This window comes from Mustela nivalis (assembly GCF_964662115.1).
Source record: "Mustela nivalis genome assembly, chromosome: 6".
NCBI classification, from domain to species: Eukaryota; Metazoa; Chordata; class Mammalia; order Carnivora; family Mustelidae; genus Mustela; species Mustela nivalis.
The window spans coordinates 36,624,995-36,644,975 of NC_139025.1; the positions used below are offsets into that span (position 1 = coordinate 36,624,995).

The 19,981-nt window shown below is 38.0% G+C and overlaps 1 protein-coding gene across 9 annotated transcripts in view; it reads right to left on the reverse strand.

Moving 5' to 3' along the window:
- SYNE2 (spectrin repeat containing nuclear envelope protein 2) overlaps nt 1–19,981 on the reverse strand; it is a 330,497-nt gene that overhangs the window by 161,828 nt on the left and 148,688 nt on the right. For all 9 annotated transcript variants that reach the window (XR_014312639.1, XM_082734135.1, XM_082734134.1 and 6 more), the window contains exons 33-45: nt 19,434–19,592; nt 18,639–18,800; nt 16,426–16,527; nt 15,076–15,276; nt 14,561–14,732; nt 13,727–13,839; nt 11,809–12,011; nt 11,234–11,353; nt 10,666–10,957; nt 9,329–9,480; nt 8,095–8,404; nt 6,124–6,288; nt 2,805–3,146 (exon numbers count right to left, since the gene is read on the reverse strand). Coding sequence is in view for 8 of the 9 variants with exons in the window: in XM_082734135.1 (XP_082590261.1) it covers nt 2,805–3,146; nt 6,124–6,288; nt 8,095–8,404; nt 9,329–9,480; nt 10,666–10,957; nt 11,234–11,353; nt 11,809–12,011; nt 13,727–13,839; nt 14,561–14,732; nt 15,076–15,276; nt 16,426–16,527; nt 18,639–18,800; nt 19,434–19,592 (2,493 nt within the window). In the remaining variant the exon portion in view is untranslated. The remainder of the gene's footprint in view (nt 1–2,804; nt 3,147–6,123; nt 6,289–8,094; nt 8,405–9,328; nt 9,481–10,665; nt 10,958–11,233; nt 11,354–11,808; nt 12,012–13,726; nt 13,840–14,560; nt 14,733–15,075; nt 15,277–16,425; nt 16,528–18,638; nt 18,801–19,433; nt 19,593–19,981) is intronic.

The following is a 19,981-nucleotide window of genomic DNA, read 5'->3' on the forward strand; positions in this document are numbered from 1 at the left end:
GAGAGATCACAAGTAGGCAGAGAGGCAGGCAGAGAGAGAGGGGGAAGCAAGCTCCCCGCTGAGCAGAGAGCCCGATGTGGGGCTCGATCCCAGGACCCTGAGATCATGACCTGAGCTGAAGGCAGAGGCTTAAACCACTAAGCCACCCAGGCACCCCTCTGGAGGCAATTTTAAAGGATCTGACAAAAGCCCCTGTAGATCCCAAAAAGGCATGTGAAATGAGCATTAATTAGATATTTAGTCACTGTTAGATTTTTTTAATATTTCAAAAGGTTTTATTTATTTACTTGAGAGAGAGTGTGTGAGCCAAGCAGGGGACAGGGGCAAAGGGAGAGGGAGATGACTCACCGCTGAGCAGGGAGCCCGATGCATGACTTGATCCCAGGACCCTGGGATCATGACCTGAGCTGAAGGCAGCCGCTTAACCTACAGAGCCACCCAGGAGTCCATAATTAGTGTTACATTTTAAAACCAAGATAACTGATGGCATATTTGAGCAGAATGATTAGCACAAAAGAGGCCTTGAAAAGTATTTTTAATCAATTAAATGCTTATTTTCACTATCATAATAGCTTCTGATTAATCAGACTTACAGTTCAGTAAATGGTGCTTTTATGTTATTCAGAGACTCCTGCTTAAGTCTTTACACTTGAGTCTTACACATGTTTATGCATGTTTTGATCGCCTTTACTAGCTGCTCAACATTAAAACTATTCTTGGTCCTTCATAGTCTATTATATAGAATAAAGTATATCAAGCCAGTACTTAGAGTAGAGGAAATAAAAGCACAAGCAGAGAAAAAAAAAAAAAGATTCATGTCACAAAAGAATAAAAAGTCACAATAAAATATTTCTAGAGAATTGAAACCACAAACCTCTACCCCAAACCACTCCTCTACCCTAAACCTACTTGAAGACTGAAGTACCTCTATCACTTTTTTAGGCTTAAAAGTAGCTTATCGGGGTGCCTGGGTGGTTCCGTGGATTAAGCCTCTGCCTTTGGCTCAGGTCATGATCTCAGGGTCCTGGGATCGAGCCCTGTGTCCGCTCTCTACTTAAGGCGGAAGTCTGCTTCCCCCCACCTCTCTCTCTCTGCCTGCCTCTTCTGCCTACTTGTGATCTGTCAAATAAATAAAATCTTAAAAATAAATAAATAAATAAATAAAAGTAGCTTATTTTCTCCTTCACAAACATGAGTCTTCTGACCATGACACAAGGCATCACAAATCAAATAAAAATTTATATTACAATATATTTGTCTTACATGATTCAATGGAAAAATATTTTAATGAAGTATCATAAATTATAAATAACTCATCATTCAAGATCAAGTAAATGCTTAATAAATTATAAAAACTCTTATTATTGGATTATAAGTTTTATTTAGTTTTCAATATATTCTACTGTATTTTGGGGGCTCACAGCCAAAATGGGTCTGAGAAGCTAATTTTAAAAGTTATTAAGCAACTCCCTATAGCAACATCATGTATTAGGATAGAAAGCACTCAGGTTTGTTTTGTTTTTTTTTTCTTTCTCACTTAACTACTGCTGTTTAATACTGTTAAGAAAGTTTCTTTTATATACTTCTCAGGAGTCGCAGGTATGGGCCCTCCATTCCTTAAGACATTTTCCTTAGCGATATCTAACACTGCTTGTGGGATTTAGTAAGTCTTTTCTCATGGCCAGACAGATGCTCCATTGGCATTTACGGTTTTACATATTTCTAGAGAACACTATCTGGTTCCTATAATCTTCCATGCATTTCTGTTTTGTTTTGTTTTCTAAGATTTTACTTGTTTATTTGAGAAAGAGAAAAAGAGAGAGAAAGCATGAGTGGGGCGGGGGTGGGGGGAGGGAGAAGCAGACTCCCTGCTGAGCAGGGAGCCCAACCTGGGGATCAATCCCAGGACCCAGAGGTCAGGACCTGAGCCGAAGTTAGATGCTTAACTGACTGAGCCACCCAGGCACCCTCATGGACTTCTGTTTTAAGAAGACAACAGAAATGCACACTCTTTTCATTGCTTTTGATCACATAGTCCATAAAAAGCAGATGAGAACTTACACCTGAATGGTCTAGCCTTTGCCAATGTCCCACTGGACCTTGGACTGTGAGAGGCTGCCTAACAGAAAGACCCTTTCAAATATGGTTTACTGGATGGTTCTCTGTGCCTTTTTCATTTCAATCTCTACCCTGTGAGAAAGAACTTTAAGAGCCATAGGAGAATGAAAACAAAACAACATTCTTCTTTCTTCTCCCTAGGGAAAATCAGGAGCCTGAATGTTGGTATTCTCATACCAAGGGATCTGACAACATTTAAAGATGCATTTGCAGTATAGGGTTAACATGAGAAAAAAAAGAAGGAAACTGTCCTTTGAAGTAGTCTCTGATTTCATTATAAAATCCACAAAAAAAAAAAAAAAAAAAAAAAAGAAAGAAAAAAAAGAAATAAGGCTCTTGGGATTTTTTTCCCTCAGAAAATGGATAGAACACACTTTCTTTTCTTTTGCCTTTTCTAATTTGCCTTTGTGCTCTTGACCCAAGAAACTGTATCTGATTACATATCAGAGAGAATAATCAACCTAAATTGATGACTGACATTTTAACAGACTAAACAGTAATATTTCACCACTGAAATCTTGGATAGTTTTCTAAGGGCTCTTCTTACGAGTGGGCATCATAAATAGCCAGCACACTGAGGGTTTAATTATGAAATCAGAAGGCTTGATTTACCATCCTCTTTTCAAAGCCCAACACCTCTTCATTCTCAGACGCGATGTCTTAGAGACGCAATCATTAGCACTTACCTTGTTTATCTTGCAGTCTTCCTCAAACTTTTCCAGTGCATTGGAGTCCTGAGTGGACTCATGCACTTCAGAAGTGACCTCCTTCTCTCTGCCTGGTGGAGTAAACTTTTCTCTCTGTTCTGATGAGCGTTTTGAGTTGAGAATGCTATTGAGACAATTTTCTGTCTCCTGCTTGGCAGATTCAAGTCTGTTTTCCAAGTCCTTCTGTTTACACGTAAGTGATTTTATATCATCTTTAATAATCTTCTGTCCCACTGAAGATGTATTTTGCTTGATGGAGTTTGCTAAAGCTAAAATCTGCTTTAATGTGCCATCTTGCAAATGGAGTCTATTCTCTAGTTCCTGTAAGTGGAGAAAAGATTGTCACGAAAAGTACCTCTGTTCAATGGTCACGAGAGTTAATTGACTTTTATAAATCACAGAGTATTCTGCTTCACTAGCAGAAAGTGTAAAAAATTTACCAATTCATATCACAAAGAAGAAACTTTGGGCAAAATGTAAACCAGTGTGCCATCCCAGATCTAAATCTCCAACAGATTTTATAAGATACTAGAAGTTAATCAGAAGTAACAAAGAAAATTCTCCCAACACAGTTCCTGGAACGTAGGAGGCATCAACACGTATTTGTTAAGTAATATTTTGTTCAAGAGACAGACTTTTTACACAATCAAAATACTAAATAATAAGTTCCTACTCTGTGCAAAGCACTGAAAATAGAAGAATCATTTAGAATGTACCCACACGAATCTAGTACTAATATTTACAATTCAGAGTAAAGCTTAAATCAATGACTTAATGCAGTATCTGGAACATAGCAGGAACTCGATCAATACTGACTCAACGCATGAACAAACCAGGCTGATTTGAGACCTTAAGACTCAAAAGGAAATGTGAGGTATTATAATAGTTACTGATGTTACTGCTGAAATAGAATAAGCCTTAAAGTTACTAGGTGAATTATATAGTATTTATCAGTCACTATCCTAATAGACTACACAGTATTCCTGTATTTGTTCATTTAACTAGCAACAAATGTTATGATAGTTTTGGGGTTTTTTTTAATTAAAAAATTTTTTCAAGCCATCTTGGGGCATCTGCGTGGCTCCATTGGTTCAGTGTCTGCCTTTAGCTCAGATCACAATCCCAGGGTCCTGGGATCCAGCCCCACACTGGGCTCCCTGCTCAGCAGGGTGTCCACCTCTCCCCCTCCCCATGCTCACACTCACATTGTCTCAAATAAATAAATAAAAATCTTAAAAAAAAATCTTTTTAGAGTAATCTCTATACTCAGTGTGGGGCTCGAACTCACAACCCTACGATCAAGAGTCACATGCTCCACCAACTGAGCCAGCCAGGCAGCCCTATTATGACAGGTTTCAAAGTTACATAGATGAGCAAAACACAGTCAAGTCAGGTTCCTATAGTCTAGTGAGAGAGACACAGAAGTCAACAGACAATTCTAACAGAACGTGAAAACTGTGCTAACAAGTCTGCACAAGTCATTGAAACAAATTCAGCTGGAAGAAGGGAGATCCAGACTGCATTTTAGAATGATCCGGGTGCAGCCATGGGGATGTTGCCATGGAGAGGGTGGCAAGTGCACGCAGAGAGCCTATTCGGAACTCAGTGCAGGGGTGTCTGAGGTGAGGGCTTGCTCTGAAGAGGCAATAATGGAGGGTCTAGGGGGAGAAACAAATTGTACAGATATTCCAGACATGATAGAGACAGCACTTAATGTCTGACTAAACTGAGGAGTCTGGGAGAGGATGGATAACCAGGTTTCTGACCTGAAGCCCGGAGAGATGGTAGAAATATTCAGAGTCCGAGAACACAGAAGAAAAAGCAGGCCTACTGGTAGGGAGATGGAGAAAGGGAAGTTGAGTTATTTTCTGGACATACTGAATGATATATAAGTGTACAACATCTAAGTAGAGGTGTGTCATGGGGTGAGAAGACCTGAGCAGTAGCCCCTACTCTGGGTGAACTTGTAAGTCCCTCACCTCTCCAGAACCCAGCTTATCACATATAAAACGAAGGGTCTGAACTTGATAGCCTCTGAGATTTCTTCTACCTATAACAGAGGCTCTATGTTAATTTTTCTGGAGAAGACTGAGCAGGGCTCACATCTAACACTTTTCTTAATTATCCATGGCCCCTAAACAGTACTGTGGACATGATGAGCCCTGAACATCTGTCAAATAATTGCTGTTAAAAAGGGAGGTAACAGGGCGCCTGGGTGGCTCAGTAGGTTAAAGCCTCTGCCTTCAGCTCAGGTCATGATCCCAGGGTTCTGGGTTCGAACCCTGCATCAGGCTCTCTGCTCAGCAGGGAACCTGCTTCCTCCTCTCTCTCTGACTGCTTCTATGCCTACTTGTGATCTCTATCTGTCAAATAAATAAATGAAATCTTGAAAAAAAAAGGGGGGGGGGGTGGGAGGTAGCCTGTCACAATATCAGGCCACAGAGGAGAGGGCTTGCTTGATTTCCAGGCCCCTAAATGAAAGAGATGAGGGAAGCTTGATCTCAGGGATACGAGTTTGAGTCCCATGTTGGGTGGAGAGATTACTTAAATAAATTTAAAAACTTAAAGAAAAGAAAAAAAAAGAGATAGAGAACTCCCACATTCGGGCCAGCAGTGCTGCTTTTGAGACTCACGCCATGAAATCTCCAGTTAAGGAGCTGTCAAAGAAATAGCTGAGAAAATGCTTTACTTTGTTTTCTTCTAGAAGACACCTCTCAGGTTTACTGACATTGGCTAAGCAAAGAGTGAGAATCCAAGGAATGTGTTTTGAGGATGTGGGTAAAGGGTTGTCTGTGATCCTCACTGCAAAAGGCTAGGTAGGGGCTGTTGAAGTGAGGGAGAGGAGTCTGGATGCCTTACATCTGGAGAGAGCTCTAATTTAGACCAAGAGTATGGAAAGTAATAAGGTAAAAATGATACAATTCCCATCCACCCCTGATAAAGAATGCAAAACTGAAGCATTTCCCCCTTGGTCTTGTGGCATCAGATACTTTCTTTGACTCTCCAGTATCTCCTGGAATCACTGTGCTGTCTTGGAAACAAAGATCTCCGGGAGGTACAGACTGGTCATGGTGGAATGGTCTCGGAGGGTCCAGAGTGCAGGGAAACGTTCAATGCAAATTATAAAGGGACTTGGTCACTAAAAAAGAGCATTCCCATTTTCTATGACTAGACAGAACCTTAGTCATCTTCGTTACCTGAAGAGTAACTGGATTTCTTACCAAACACACAGATTTGTTCATTATAATTAATACCGATTCTGTTTTCATGCCCATCATGTCTGGACACTGATCAATACCTGCAGTTTCTGTAGTTTTTCCTCAACACCTATTTGATCCCCAGCCATATCAGAAAAACTGGCAAATTCCTTGGAGATATCATCCAATGTGGCATTCAGGTCTGTGATGCAAAGCTGGTATGAGTGGTGCTCTTGAACATGACCTTCCAATTTCTGCACAGAATCCTAAAAATAAAACCACCGACAATTCACCCATGATGTCTCTGAATTTTCTCACTCAGAAATATAATTAAATTGTTCAGAAACCCTTGTTTCATCTTGAAACAGGGCCATAAATTGTCCAGAAAATTTAAGTAAAGTTTTTAGTAGCTGAGATATTTCGATGTAAAATCTCCTCCGTCCTCCTGAAAATGGCTTATTGAAATCACATTTGTTTCCCCCATGCTTCTTTGCCTTCATTTCATTCCTGAGAACAATTTATTTCTCAAGAGGTTTACAAAACATAAATGCTTCAAATTATATCATCAAATCACAAACATCTATAATAAAGCAGCTCCCTTAATTATCCTTCTTAGTATAACCAAATATCCACAGCTGGAAATGAGGCTATCTGAGATCAGCCTAACCTCGGATTCCTTCCCTAAGTATTAAAATTCCAACACTGTGTGTTAGGAACAAGTAATCCTAACTCAAAAGCAAACCCACCTTGAAGTTCTCTTCCTGGAATAAGAACATAAGGTGGCCACACCTGATCAGAACAGTAGTAATTATTAAACTCAACCCCTTCAGTCAAGTGGATCTCTCTTTATCTCTGTACATCTCCTGCGGTCTATAGAGCACGATTTCTCATCCACAGGATTCTTACATTGAATCTAACTTCCAAAATGCAAAATATAGATAATTCTCTTATGAGAATACACTCCCCCTCAGTGGCAAGCTGACATCTCTTATCTCTTTTACTGCAGACCATTCAAGAGAGGGAAACTGAGGAGGTTTATACAGAATCATGAATGTATAGCTGACCCTTGAACAGCATGGGTTTGAGCTACATGGATCCAATCATGCATAGATCTTATACAGTGCAGAACTGTAAATGCGTTTCCTCTTGTGATTTTTTTTTTTAAAGATTTTATTTATTTATTTGACAGAGGGAGAGAGATCACAAGTAGGCAGAGAGGCAGGCAGAGAGAGAGGAGGAAGCAGGCTCCCTGCCGAGCAGAGAGCCCGATGTGGGGCTCGATCCCAGGACCCTGGGATCATGACCTGAGCTGAAGGCAGAGGCTTAACCCACTGAGCCACCCAGGCGCCCCTCCTCTTGTGATTTTAACATTTTCTTTCTTCTAGCTTACTGTACAATGTATAATACATATAACGTACAAAATACATGTTAATCGACTGTGTTATCCATAAGGCTTCCTGGTCACTAGTAGGCTAATAGCAGTTAAGCTTTCAGAAAGTCAGAAGTTATACACAAATTTTAACTGTGGGGGGCTCAACAGCCCTGTCCCCTCAACTTTGTTCAAGGGTCAACTGTAAACCATTCCAATAGATAGATCTGTCCAATGGACAAATGGATAGATTGGTGGATGCATGGATCACTTTGACAACATCTCTTTCAGAGAGATACATTAAAAGATATTAGGGGTGCCTGGATGGCTCAGTCCATTAAGTGTCCGATTCTTGGTTTCAGCTCAGATCATGATCCCAGGGTCATGAGATAAAGCTCATACACTCTCCTGTTCTCTCTCTCTCAAATAAATAAATCTTAAAAAAAAAAAAAAATCTTAACCCTTTGACCCCTGAAAAGGAGAAGCTGGAGGAGAAAAAATAACATCATCATCAAACAATAGGCACTGGATTCTTCTAGCAAAACTGACGGATTGAGGAGTTAGTATTTGTATCTCAAAATGATCAATTAAATGTTAGAAGGTTCTGATTTACCAAAAGAACAAAAAATGGTTCCACATACAAAAATGACGTAAGTATGCATAATTATGACAATCATTTGAAATTTCATTTTGACCATTTCACCTGGAGCTGTTGCAAAAGACTTTCATGTAGATGCTTTATTTCCAGCCAAGGTTTTTCACTGAAGTTGGGATTTTTAGTGCACTCTAAGAGGTAACTTCCTTGAGATTTTAACTCTTTTAGCAAAGACGTCAAATCTTGTGCTTTCTGGAGGAATTTCTTATAAATTTTTAGCTGCGCTTTCTTCTCCTGCAAACCATGTTGCAGCGCAAAGCCCACTTCCTGCTTCTTTTTTAGTTCCGTGAGCATTAATCTCAGATCCTCCTTACTTTGTAAATACTTCTCTCCTTCTAGCAGAAGCTTTTCTTGATGGCTAAGTTGAACAAATATTTTAGAAATGACATGACTCTTAGCAAATTGGAATGCTTTCTGCATATTATGTATAACATACATTGTAATAAAAAGCATTGAAATAACACTAACATTAGTTATTCCCGAAGACTCCTTTTGGCATTAATGACATTGTAAATAGCACTAAGTCTAGCTCAGAAATCAAGACAGAAATTATTTGTAGTATTATTTAAAAAAATTTTTTGTTACATAATTTGACCTGAGAATAAACACTTAATAATTTAGATTCCAGACCATTACAGTTTTTACTATGCTTAAAATATTATCTTACATTTCTCTTTCTCATATAACTAAAATAAATAATTATCCAGTACATTTGCCAACTAACTAGTTTATACTTTCTATACTTTACATTTAGTTTTGATCTGACTTCCTAGAAAAAAATATAAAATTCACATTTCCACTAAACAATGAATGTATCATTTAAGATGTGATATGAATTAAAAATTTTCACCAGAATTATGTCCACTGAATTCAGACATTTACCACGTTTATACATTTAAGAATCTCTTAGAATATATACTTAAAAGGATAATTCTTCTACAGTAATATCATGCAGACTACTGAGATTGTCTGGGGGAGGGGAGTTTTGGTAAGAAGCAGTGCTGAAGGTGGAATGATAGACAATGCTAATTTGTTACCAAGAACTCCATGGGTTGATGAACCAGCCAAACTAAACACTGCTACAGTTAAAACGGGGTATTTCCTATCTGATCCAGAGAACTTTCCGTCTTCATTTCTGCCTCTGACATTGTGGATGCCCCTGACACTACGGACTTTCTCCCCAATAGATATTATATCCAAATCCAGGAGGCAGACAAAACATACTTGTTATGGCTTCACAGTGTAATGAAAGCCATGAATAAGTGAAGGCATTGTCCTTTACCTTAGATATGTGTTGGCTAAATGGAGTGTGTTGTCCCACTGATTCTTGATATCAGTAAGGGTCTTTGGAGCCAATGGAGATTTGCTGCTCTCAGCCTGACTCATGATGGTCTGTATTTTAGCGTCCCCTTCAGGCTTTAGTAAAATGATTTCCTGAATTAAATAAAACAGAACTTAGAAACTCATTTGTATTACTTAGGGAAAGTACATATGATATCTTTTGATTTATATACGTTATACTTAGAGTAACTGCAGAGTACATTTCAAAATTATCTTCTCATTTTTATAGGACAATGCTATCTCCTTCACATGATACAGAACTGATTCTCAATAAATATTTTTCAGGTTGATCTCACTGCATTCCTTCTCTCATCTTTATTTTCAACTGCCTTCAAATAAGCAGAGGCCCGAAAGACTCTGGCAAATCCTTCCTATTCACTCCATTATTTATTGATAGAGAGTTAAGGTAACAACCGAACACAACATTTTTATACACTTAAGATGAGACTTAGGGCTTCCCACAGGAAAATGCAGTGCCCCTTGTCAACTCTTGTCCCCGGGCTACAACATAATTAATTCCCACTCCCTGCTCCTCTCTTTCCCTCCTTTGCTCTAAACAATCAAGTTTCTCCCTAATTGGAAACGCAACTCCAGATTCACATCCCCTGGAAAGCCTTTCACATATAACCCCAATTACTTCAGTGAGCTTCACCAACCCTTAGAGCTCATGATGCATAACCATTGCTTCCTGTAATATGCTCTGATTAATGTTAATTTCAAACCTTCCGGGTTCCTTTTACGCACATGTGCTTCTATCCCCTGCGTGTTTAACTAATGACAATAGACTAACGTCTATTGAATCTCCCCTCGGGTAAAAAGTAAGCCGGGTGGAGCTTGAGATTTCCTTGCCCTCTGCAACCCCCTCAGCACCTAATAACCTTTATGAACCACACAACACACTCGATATCTAATCATCTTTATGAACCATACCTATTCACTGTGAAGAAGAGTTCTTCTCTAGCCCTGCCCTGGACATTGCTGATGCCTCTCTGTACTGACATACATATATTTCTTTACATCTGAGCCAACTCCCACTGCCACCCTCTGTAGGCACTGCCCTTACAAAGAGAGGCTATACCGTCTCTCCTCTGTCTGCTTTAAGATAACTTTAGATCCAACACAGCCCTTCTGCCTTTTAAGCACAGTCATCTGAATGCCTTCAGCCAATCCACAGTGATCCTATTTTCCATTAAGAAACAAATCTTTGTAGTTTTCCTCTAAATCTTTTAAAAATTAGAGTTCACTCTGACCTCTGAAATTCAGTTCCCACAGATATACCTTTATTTTTTGGATTCTTTCCTCAAGTGGCATTTTGCCTTCCGATGAATTCAAAGCCATAAGGGACTCTTTAATCCCTGCTATCCAGCGAATAACATCATGTGCGAGATCATTAAAGCTCTGGTCCTCTGTAGGAGGTAACTTATCCTCTTCATCAATTTCACATAATTGTCTCAAAAATGCCTGGTACCTATCAATCAAATGTGCTGATTCCATTACTATTTCTTCCTCTTCGGTAAGCCCACATTCCTTCAAAGAGCTGGTCATCTGGGCCAGAGACTCAAACTGTTCCCTGTAAATTCACATCATGTGAATTAACATGACTGTTAATAATTAACAATTATTTTAATTGTTAATTGTCAATTTTAACTGTTTAATTTTAATTGTTAATTAACAATTGTAAATTCTTAAGTTAATTGTTAATAATTAACAATTAAAAAACAAATTAACATTAATCGCAATAACATTACACACATGTAAATAAATATCACAGAAAGTTTACAGCAGCTACAGCACCATGTAAGAAACCACGCTGGCAGAAAATACACTCGTACGAGATCAGCTCTACCTCTTTCTAGCTACAGCTTCGCAAAATAGCTCAGTTTTCTCTCCTGATTTTTCCATTTCTTCCCATTTCTCTTCTTGACTAGTCAACCACTTGCTCAGATTGCTTTGGTCATCCTGGAGTCTAAAAGAACATTAACATATGTTAAAATAGAACGGAAGCAAAAAGTGTGTCTATGAAGAGAAGGTAGGCATAAATTTCAGAAGCTAACCAGGTTTTTAACCACTTTTTTTTGTTATTCTTTAGAGAAAAATTAATTTGTAACATTAAAATCCGAACAATAATAGCCTGTATTATAGTGGGATTCTATAAAAGCAACGAGCTATACAAATGTATCAGAAGGAGCAAGAAACAAACAGAAAACAGTTCTGGACTCTCCCCTGAACCATTACCATATTAGATAATTTGACAAATCCTCTTAACTTCGGTCTTCTAGAGACAAACTTTGATTTGAAAATATGTATTTTATTTGTGAAATTTGTGTGACTGTATATCCTAGTGTCAGCTGTACTGAGGCACAGACCAGATAAAGGCACCATTAGAAAACATGTTATTTAGATCTTGCCTTTATTTCCTACCTCAGCAGCTGCTGCAAGTAGTCATTAAGCTCCTTTGCTCGGGCCTGGCAAACGGACTCCATTTTTTCTAATTCGATTTCTTGATTTATAATCCAACTGTTAAGCTCCTTAACATGGGCTTTGGGCAGGTGCTTCTTAACATGATTCAGTACAGTGCCCACCTGCTGTATTTTACTGCCTCTTCCTTCAAGAGTCAAGAAATCCTTAAGAAAGACAGAAAGTCAATGATGTTCTACTGGCAAAGTCAAAGTATCGTCTCTATAACCCCCACGATGCTTTTCCAGAGACGGGCCACCTTTTTAAACACCCAGTACAAGAGAAGAGCTATGCAGACAAGGCTAACTTCAAACGCGAATGACCAATTTGTTTAGGTGTAGAATGTGTGTTTACATCTGACTCACTGGAAATGGATCAAGAAAAATAATGCAGGGTCACCAAGAACGTCAATAGGAATAAGACTGGGAAAGCTTTGTTTTCCTTTGCCCAGCTTCTAAATACTTGCTCCCTTATGGAAATCAACATGCAAACCTAAACAGCGAATTCACATTTAACTTTGCCCGAATCCACATTTTATTTCAGTGTTTGTGGGTCAAGGTTTGAGCATCCATTGCTAAGACCCATGCCATGGGCAAAGTTAAAGGCAAAAGATAAAAAATAAAAAGTTGGGACTTAAACAAAAAAGAGCAGAAAGGCAATTTTTATCAGTAAAGAACAGTATCACCAAAGCAAGCAATCAAACAAAGAACATTTAGTGCCACTCATAAGCTTGAGAGTATGACTTATCATCAACACTAAAGTACTAGAAACCTAGCCTAAAGTGGTCAAGATTTAAGGATGTGGTAAGCATTTTAAATGCCCCCATGCATACTACCTTTTATTTCAGGCTACCTAACACTACAGTTCAACCAGCTATAGTAAAATGCAACTGAGTCTTTTTTTTTTTTTAAGATTTTATTTATTTATTTGACAGACAGAGATCACAGGCAGGCAGAGAGGCAGGCAGGGGGCAGGGGGTGAGGCAGGGAAGCAGGCTCGCTGCTTGCTACTGAGCAGAGAGCCCGATATGGGGCTCGATCCCAGGACCCTGAGATCAGGACCCGAGCCGAAGGCAGAAGCTTTAACCCACTGAGTCACCCAGGCGCCCCTTATTTATTTATTTGACAGAGAGAGACACAGTGATAGAAGGAGCACAAGCAGGGAGAGTGGGAGAGGGAGAAACAGGCTTCCTGCTGAGCAGGGAGCCTGATGTGGGGCTCGATCGCAGAATCCTGGGCTGAAGGCAGATACTTAACGACTAAGCCACCCAGGTGCCTCTCAACTGAGATGTTTTAAATATTACTCAGGAAAAAAAATAATAATAAGTCAAGAGATCTCTCTCAAGAAAATAAAGGAATTTCAAAAGCCACATTAAGTAAAGCCTTTATTTTTTATCAAATATAATTTTAAGTTGACTGGATTTACCGGTAAACACGAAGTTAAATAGCATCTTAGACTAGGTGTGAAAATACAACTTGTTTAATTGGCCTGCATCCTTACCCAATAAATATGGAATTTTGAAATATTTGGGGAAAAGTTGGTTATTTGGAAATATTATCTCTGTAGAGAAATTAGTAAGTCGAAGTAAATTTTTTTTTTTTTTGGAGAGAGAGAGCTTGAGTGGGGAGTGGGGAAAAGGAGAGAGAGAATCCTAAACAGGCTCCACATTCATCATGGAGCCCAAGGTGGGGCTTAATCCCACAACCCTGAGATCATGACCTGAGCAGAAATCAAGCATCAGATGCTTAACCAACTAAACCATTCAGGCACCCCCAAAGTAATGATTTTATCTACTTAAATACAGCCCTATGTCTCTAGCACTTTAGTTTTGATAAATTTTAGTTATAAAGTATATACATATATATATACACATAGATCTTACAGAAAGTTTTTGTAGCTTTTGTTCCACACTCTTTTTTGTTTCTAATGATTCAAAACACTCTTCAAGGTTCATTTTAATGTTGCCAAACCAGTCGTTAAAATTCTTACACTGATCTGCAGGAAAAAACAAAGAAAGCTGCATTCATTCAAGGGAGACTTCAAACACCTTGTTAAATTGAGAGATTTGACACTTGCTTTGCATGACATGGCTACTACAGTCATTGTATAAAGTGGGTAATAAGTTGAAACCCAACTCTGAGGCTAACAGATTCAAGAGAGTAATTGTGGTATATTTTCATTTTCTTTTTAACTTTTTTATTCTTTTTAAGTAGGCTCCACGCCCAGCATGGAGCCCAGTGCAAAACTTGAACTCATGACCCTAAAATCAAGACCTGAGCTGAGATTAATAGTCGGTTGTTTAACCAACTGAGCCACACAGGTGCCCCAAACTGTGGTATATTTTCTATACCAAACCTCCTTTCCAAGCACATAGGACACCCAAAGACACTTGCAAGGGCAGCCTGCTCATAGACATGTCCCTAGACTTAACTCACTACGCTGAGCAGATCAAATCTGAAAATGTTGGTGACCTTCTTTCATGAAATAAATATTTGGGACTTTAAAGGAAAAGATGTTATTTACCATAGGCATAAATTAGTGAGCACTTCCCCTCCAAAGAGTTATCTGAATAAGACCTAACTAATTAAATAAATCCTTTTCCTAACTAGAATCTGTGCAACCATTTGTAAGTGAAGCTTACATAAGCCTTCGCATTCACAATACTTATTCATACTTCCAGATTCCCAGAAAGAGTTAGGAGAAACATCGCACTCACCATTCAATAACTTAGAAAAGTGATCTTGCAAAACACTTTTTTTGGTATTAAACAAGTCACTGACACTTTCGTATTGCTTTTTTAATTCAGAGAGTTCAGGAGTCAGACAACCTATTTGATTCTCAAGTAACATCATACTGTGCTTTTGCTGTAGGATTTGCTGCTGTATCTCCTAAATACATAAACAAACAACCATTAGGTCTCAAAATGAGCTCAGTTTATACAAAGCATAACATCTCCATTGTTTTTGTAAAAAATCTCAATGACCTTCTGTTGGGTGGATTGGCTTTACCTTAGCTAGTACAGGTATAACACAATGCAGTTTAATATCAAATAATTACTGTCCCCCAAGCAATTCAAAGGTGAGACTGCTAAATATACAAATTGTTTTTCTGAGTTTTTGCCCTTGGCTTTCATTTTTTAGTAACTAGGTTTATTAACTTCAAGAGGTCAAAGCCATCAGAAACAAGTATAAAAATAAATCTGAACCACGAAGAGACACAGCTGGGACATACCTCGAGTTTAGTGAAGATCTCTAAGCTGTCGGAAGGAGATAGAGCTTTTAAGAGGGACTCTGTCATTCCAATCTGGGTCTTGGCTTGGTCCAGGTCCTCCCTTAGCTCAGCTGGGCTGCCACTGAGTGCAGAGCACGCGGATTCTCCTATTAAATGTGTTTTTACGTTTTCTATCTTGTTTAAAATGGAGGACTCCATGACCTGAAATCATGAAACATACAAAAAGTCTGGCAGGCTTTATTTAACTCGATTTTAAGACAACTGCATTGCTACAGAACGAGTTGAAACTTTGCTTCATTTCAACGCAAAGTTAATTCTTCGATGTTCTACATCGCTGATACCATGCCAATTGTTTAAAAAAAAGAATAATACGAAAAAACCGAGATTGATGTTCTAACTTTTTTTTTCCGGAAAGACTAAATAGGATGAGTCCTTTCCCCCTCCAAAGCAAGCTTTATCTAGCATCTCACTTGAGGTGCCCTCTCGAGGCACTCACTGGAAAATATATTAAAATATACAGAAAAATTAAATGGTCAGCATTTATTGAGTGTTTATTATGTGCACAGCTTTGTGGTAAGCATTTTACATACAAAATACAGGCTTTTGAATGTTAAGTAACTTGCCCAAGATCACAAAGCTAGTGGTGCCAAGCCAGAACCCCACCCAGAAGGTCTGACTCCGGATGTCACAATTCAGCCACTATACGGTCTGATTGAAATAAAATTGTAACCAATCTCTTCACACGATAGAAAACCATACTTGCAGCCATCTCCCTGCTTCTCCATCCAGCAATTAATAAAGAGGGAATCACTTGAGCCATATTCTCCTTCCTATGGCCAAAGACACTCAAGAGGAAACCCTCGTTAATTTACACAAAAGCAGGACAACATCCCCACCTCTACACAGGAGTCCTGGAAATCAGTGAAATGAGACTAAAATAATATGAAAATATTTATTCTAAACAAATACAATGAACTATGCCAACTGTTAAAAATTTAGTTGGATTTAATGTAGGAATTGAATAAACATGAACTAAATAATTATCTTAATTTCATTTTAGTTTTAAGATTTAGAATTCTGGCTTATGAACTTTTTTTTTTTTAATTAAGATTTCGTTATCTGAGAGAGAAAGAGAGTGTGTGGAGGGAGGGGCAGAGGGAGAAGGAGAGAGAAACCAAAGCAGATTCTGCACTGGATGCAAGTCCAATGGGGGGCTCAATCTCATGACCCTCAGATCAGGGCCTGAGCTGAAACCAAGAGCTGGACACTTAACCGACTGCACCACCCAGACACCCGTGAACATTACTTTAGAGTGTTTTAATTGCAACTTCCAAATAAAAATTCTCTCACCTGCAATTCAAGGGGTATTTCACTGCTTTGAAGGAGAAACTGTATGTTAGCCACTCTTGTAGAAAACTCTGAAGATTTTTGTTCATAGGCTTGTAACTCTTCCTAGAACAAATAATGTTAATGGAAAATATATTTTTACTTTTTCTTTATTTTCTGGTACCCAGGATTACTATTATTATATACAGAAACTAAAAGAGCCTTTCAAGATCCCTTGTTTTTTGAAGAAGTCCTAGGAGTTACACACACACACACACACACACACACACACACACACACACACTCTGTTGGTGGAATCCAGCCCACAGGCTGGTGGTTTATACTCTATAGCTTCAAATTTTTAAACAACCTGTATGTCAAGGCATTTCTTTTTTTTTTTTTTTAAGATATATATATGTTTATTTATTTGACAGAGATCACAAGTAGGCAAAGAGGCAGACAGAGAGAAGGGAGGGGAAGCAGGCTCCCCGCCAAGCAGAGAGCCCAATGTGGGGCTCAATCCCAGGACCCTGGGATCACAACCTGAGCCAAAGGCAGAGGCTTTAATCTCTGAGCCATCCAGGCGCCCCTGTCAAGGCATTTCTAAGGGACTTACTCATGTACACTTAGAAAATCATAATTTCTGTCATCATACACAATGGAAACTCATATATCTCTACACATTTTTTTTTAAAGGTTTTATTTATTTATTTGACAGAGAGAAATCACAAGTAAATGGAGAGGCAGGTAGAGAGAGAGAGAGAGAGGGAAGCAGGCTCCCTGCTGAGCAGAGAGCCCGATGTGGGACTCGATCCCAGGACCCTGAGATCATGACCTGAGCCGAAGGCAGCGGCTTAACCCACTGAGCCACCCAGGCGCCCCTCTCTACACATTTTTGAAAACCTTTTCCAAATGTATGAAAATGGATATATGAATTTAAAAGCAGATAAAATAACAAAGATTCAAGAACAGATGAAGCACTAGAGCTGGCATACTGTAAAACCTTCATGCACACAGACATTTATTTTTCTATTACACTGAACCAGATATAATCGCTAATCTTTAACTGTTTTCTGACCTACAAAGATAGAGATTTCATGCGATCCAAGTGAATAATACATAAATAAGCAATTAGAAAGAATTCTTCCTAGGGTTAAAAGAGATAACGTAAATCTTTCCAAATGGTACAGAGATTAGTTTTAAAAATAGCCTTTTTTGAAGCTCTAATAAGATTTTAATACTTAACCTGATACTTTTTTTCTAATCTTTGGTAAGGAGAGACTGCTTAATTCAGATTATGAAGGTTGACCATAATCCTGATGTAAGATCAGGAGTTAACAGTCTAAGGGCTGGCAGTCTGTTTTTATAAGTAAAGTTTCATTGGAACCCAGTTACTTCCACACATTTATGTATCATCTATGACTGAATGCTTTCATGCTACAATAGCAGCAATAAGCATTTGTGACAGTGAGCAAATGATCTATAAGCTTAAAATATTTACAATTTGACCTCTTAAGAAAATGTCTGCCAACCCCTGGGACCTATACTGACCACCTGGGAATAATAATGCATTTTGACGGGGCTTCTTCTAGGAGTTATTAAAATTTTGTATACCATGAATGCCTCTGATAGTCTGGTAAATCCTGCGGACCCTTTGCATGACTATTTTTTAATAACAAAATATAAGATAAATCATGTAGGAGGATAAGGGAACACAATTAAATTGAGTTACAGTTTATTAAAAATAATTTTTGCCATAGTAATATACATGTTTCTATATTAATACTTTAAATAATAAGATCTAGAAGTGATTCTACTGAATACCATAATTTCAAAGTACTGATAAAGGGTAACAGTTACAACCAGATGACTCAAAAGTATCTGTGATTTTCTTGACAACAAAGTCGTGTATAACATTCATCCTACTATGTTTGTTGACTATATTCATAATTGGAACCAATATTACAATTTGGTTAGACATTCATAAAAATAAAGATGCAACTTTTCCCGTATGAGGTCATTTTATCCAGGAACCACTTGCATGTCTGTCAACCCCAGGTTAATAATACCTGCTAACATCTTCCTAGATACACAAACAACAGAAAGGTCCCACTCAAGGGATAATGAAAGAAAACATTTCTTTGTGATTTCTCTACTCTGCTTCAAGAAAGCAAGCTCCATATTAAACATCAACTGTGTACAAAAAGAGTATACATTTTACTTCTGTTGCAAATTACCTTCAGCTTTTCTCGTTCATCTTCAGCCAGTTGATGTAATTCCATTTTTCGAAGGACCTTTTCAGTCCACTCATCAATGACATTTTTTAAGTTAAAAAGCTTGTCCCATAAAGCTAGAGCTCGACCAAGATTTTCATAGTAGTCTTCTGTCTTCTCATTTATCTACCATAATTAAAAAACAGAAAGAATACATTTAGTGGTGAAAAGAATGAAGACCATTGTTTCAGATGCTCTATTTTAAAATAAAAATTGAATTTATTTTTGCTTATTAAATAATTTGCTTTATCTATCAACAAAAAAATATGCTTTAACAGATCACATAGTTCTTCCTTCCACACACACAAAAAACTTTGCTGCCACTTATAGGCAACTGAAAGCAATAGTCTAACGAATTAATAAGCCACAATAAATAAAAGGGCTTTTAAGAACCCAGATGAAAATATAACATGGACAAAATGCTTAATCTGTAATTCATAAAAATATGTTACTCGACTAAAACTGTATTAAATAAATATATAATTGGACATGAATATCCTGAATGGTTAATATATTAACTAGTTTATTTTACATAAGTTGAGTATATGCCTTTATATCTCAAAGATGATAGACCCATTTGTTAGTAGACCCATTTCACTCAGGAGGTGAAATTAATTCTTAAGTCATAAATTTTATTCTATTTGAACATTTATAATAAACACTTTCAAATATAATAATTAAATAAAAATACTAAAGGTATGACAGAAAAGACTGATTTGCTATAAAATAAAAATTTTAGTGAATTAAACTGTCACTCACATCAAGCCATCTATCCACAATAATATTAGCTTCTTTCTCAAAAGGAGGCTCTTCAAAAATTCTCATTTTATTTAGATGAAATTGCAGATTTCTGCAGATCTGGTTAATCTTGTCTACAACTTCTAAATGTTCACTGAATTCTTCTTTGACAATTTCAATCTGTAAAAAAGATAGGTGACATGTTTTTTATATATTTATACAGTAAAACCAATAACCAAAATTCTTTTACTGGCTATTTATAACAGAGTATTTCCTTTGCATATTTTACTTTTCTAAAGCAAGCTACTATTTTCCTACTTTCTCAATGAAAGTATTTAGAATCCTAACTATCTCATTTAACAATAATCTTATATCCATGGGCACCGGGGTGGCTCAGTGGGTTAAACCTCTGCCTTCGGCTCAGGTCATGATCTCAGGGTTCTGGGATCGAGCCCCGCATCAGGCTCTCTGCTCATTGGGAGCCTGCTTCCCCGCCCCCCTCTGCCTGACTCTTTGCCTACTTGTGATCTCTCTCTGTCAAATAAATAAATAAAATCTTAAAAAAAAAA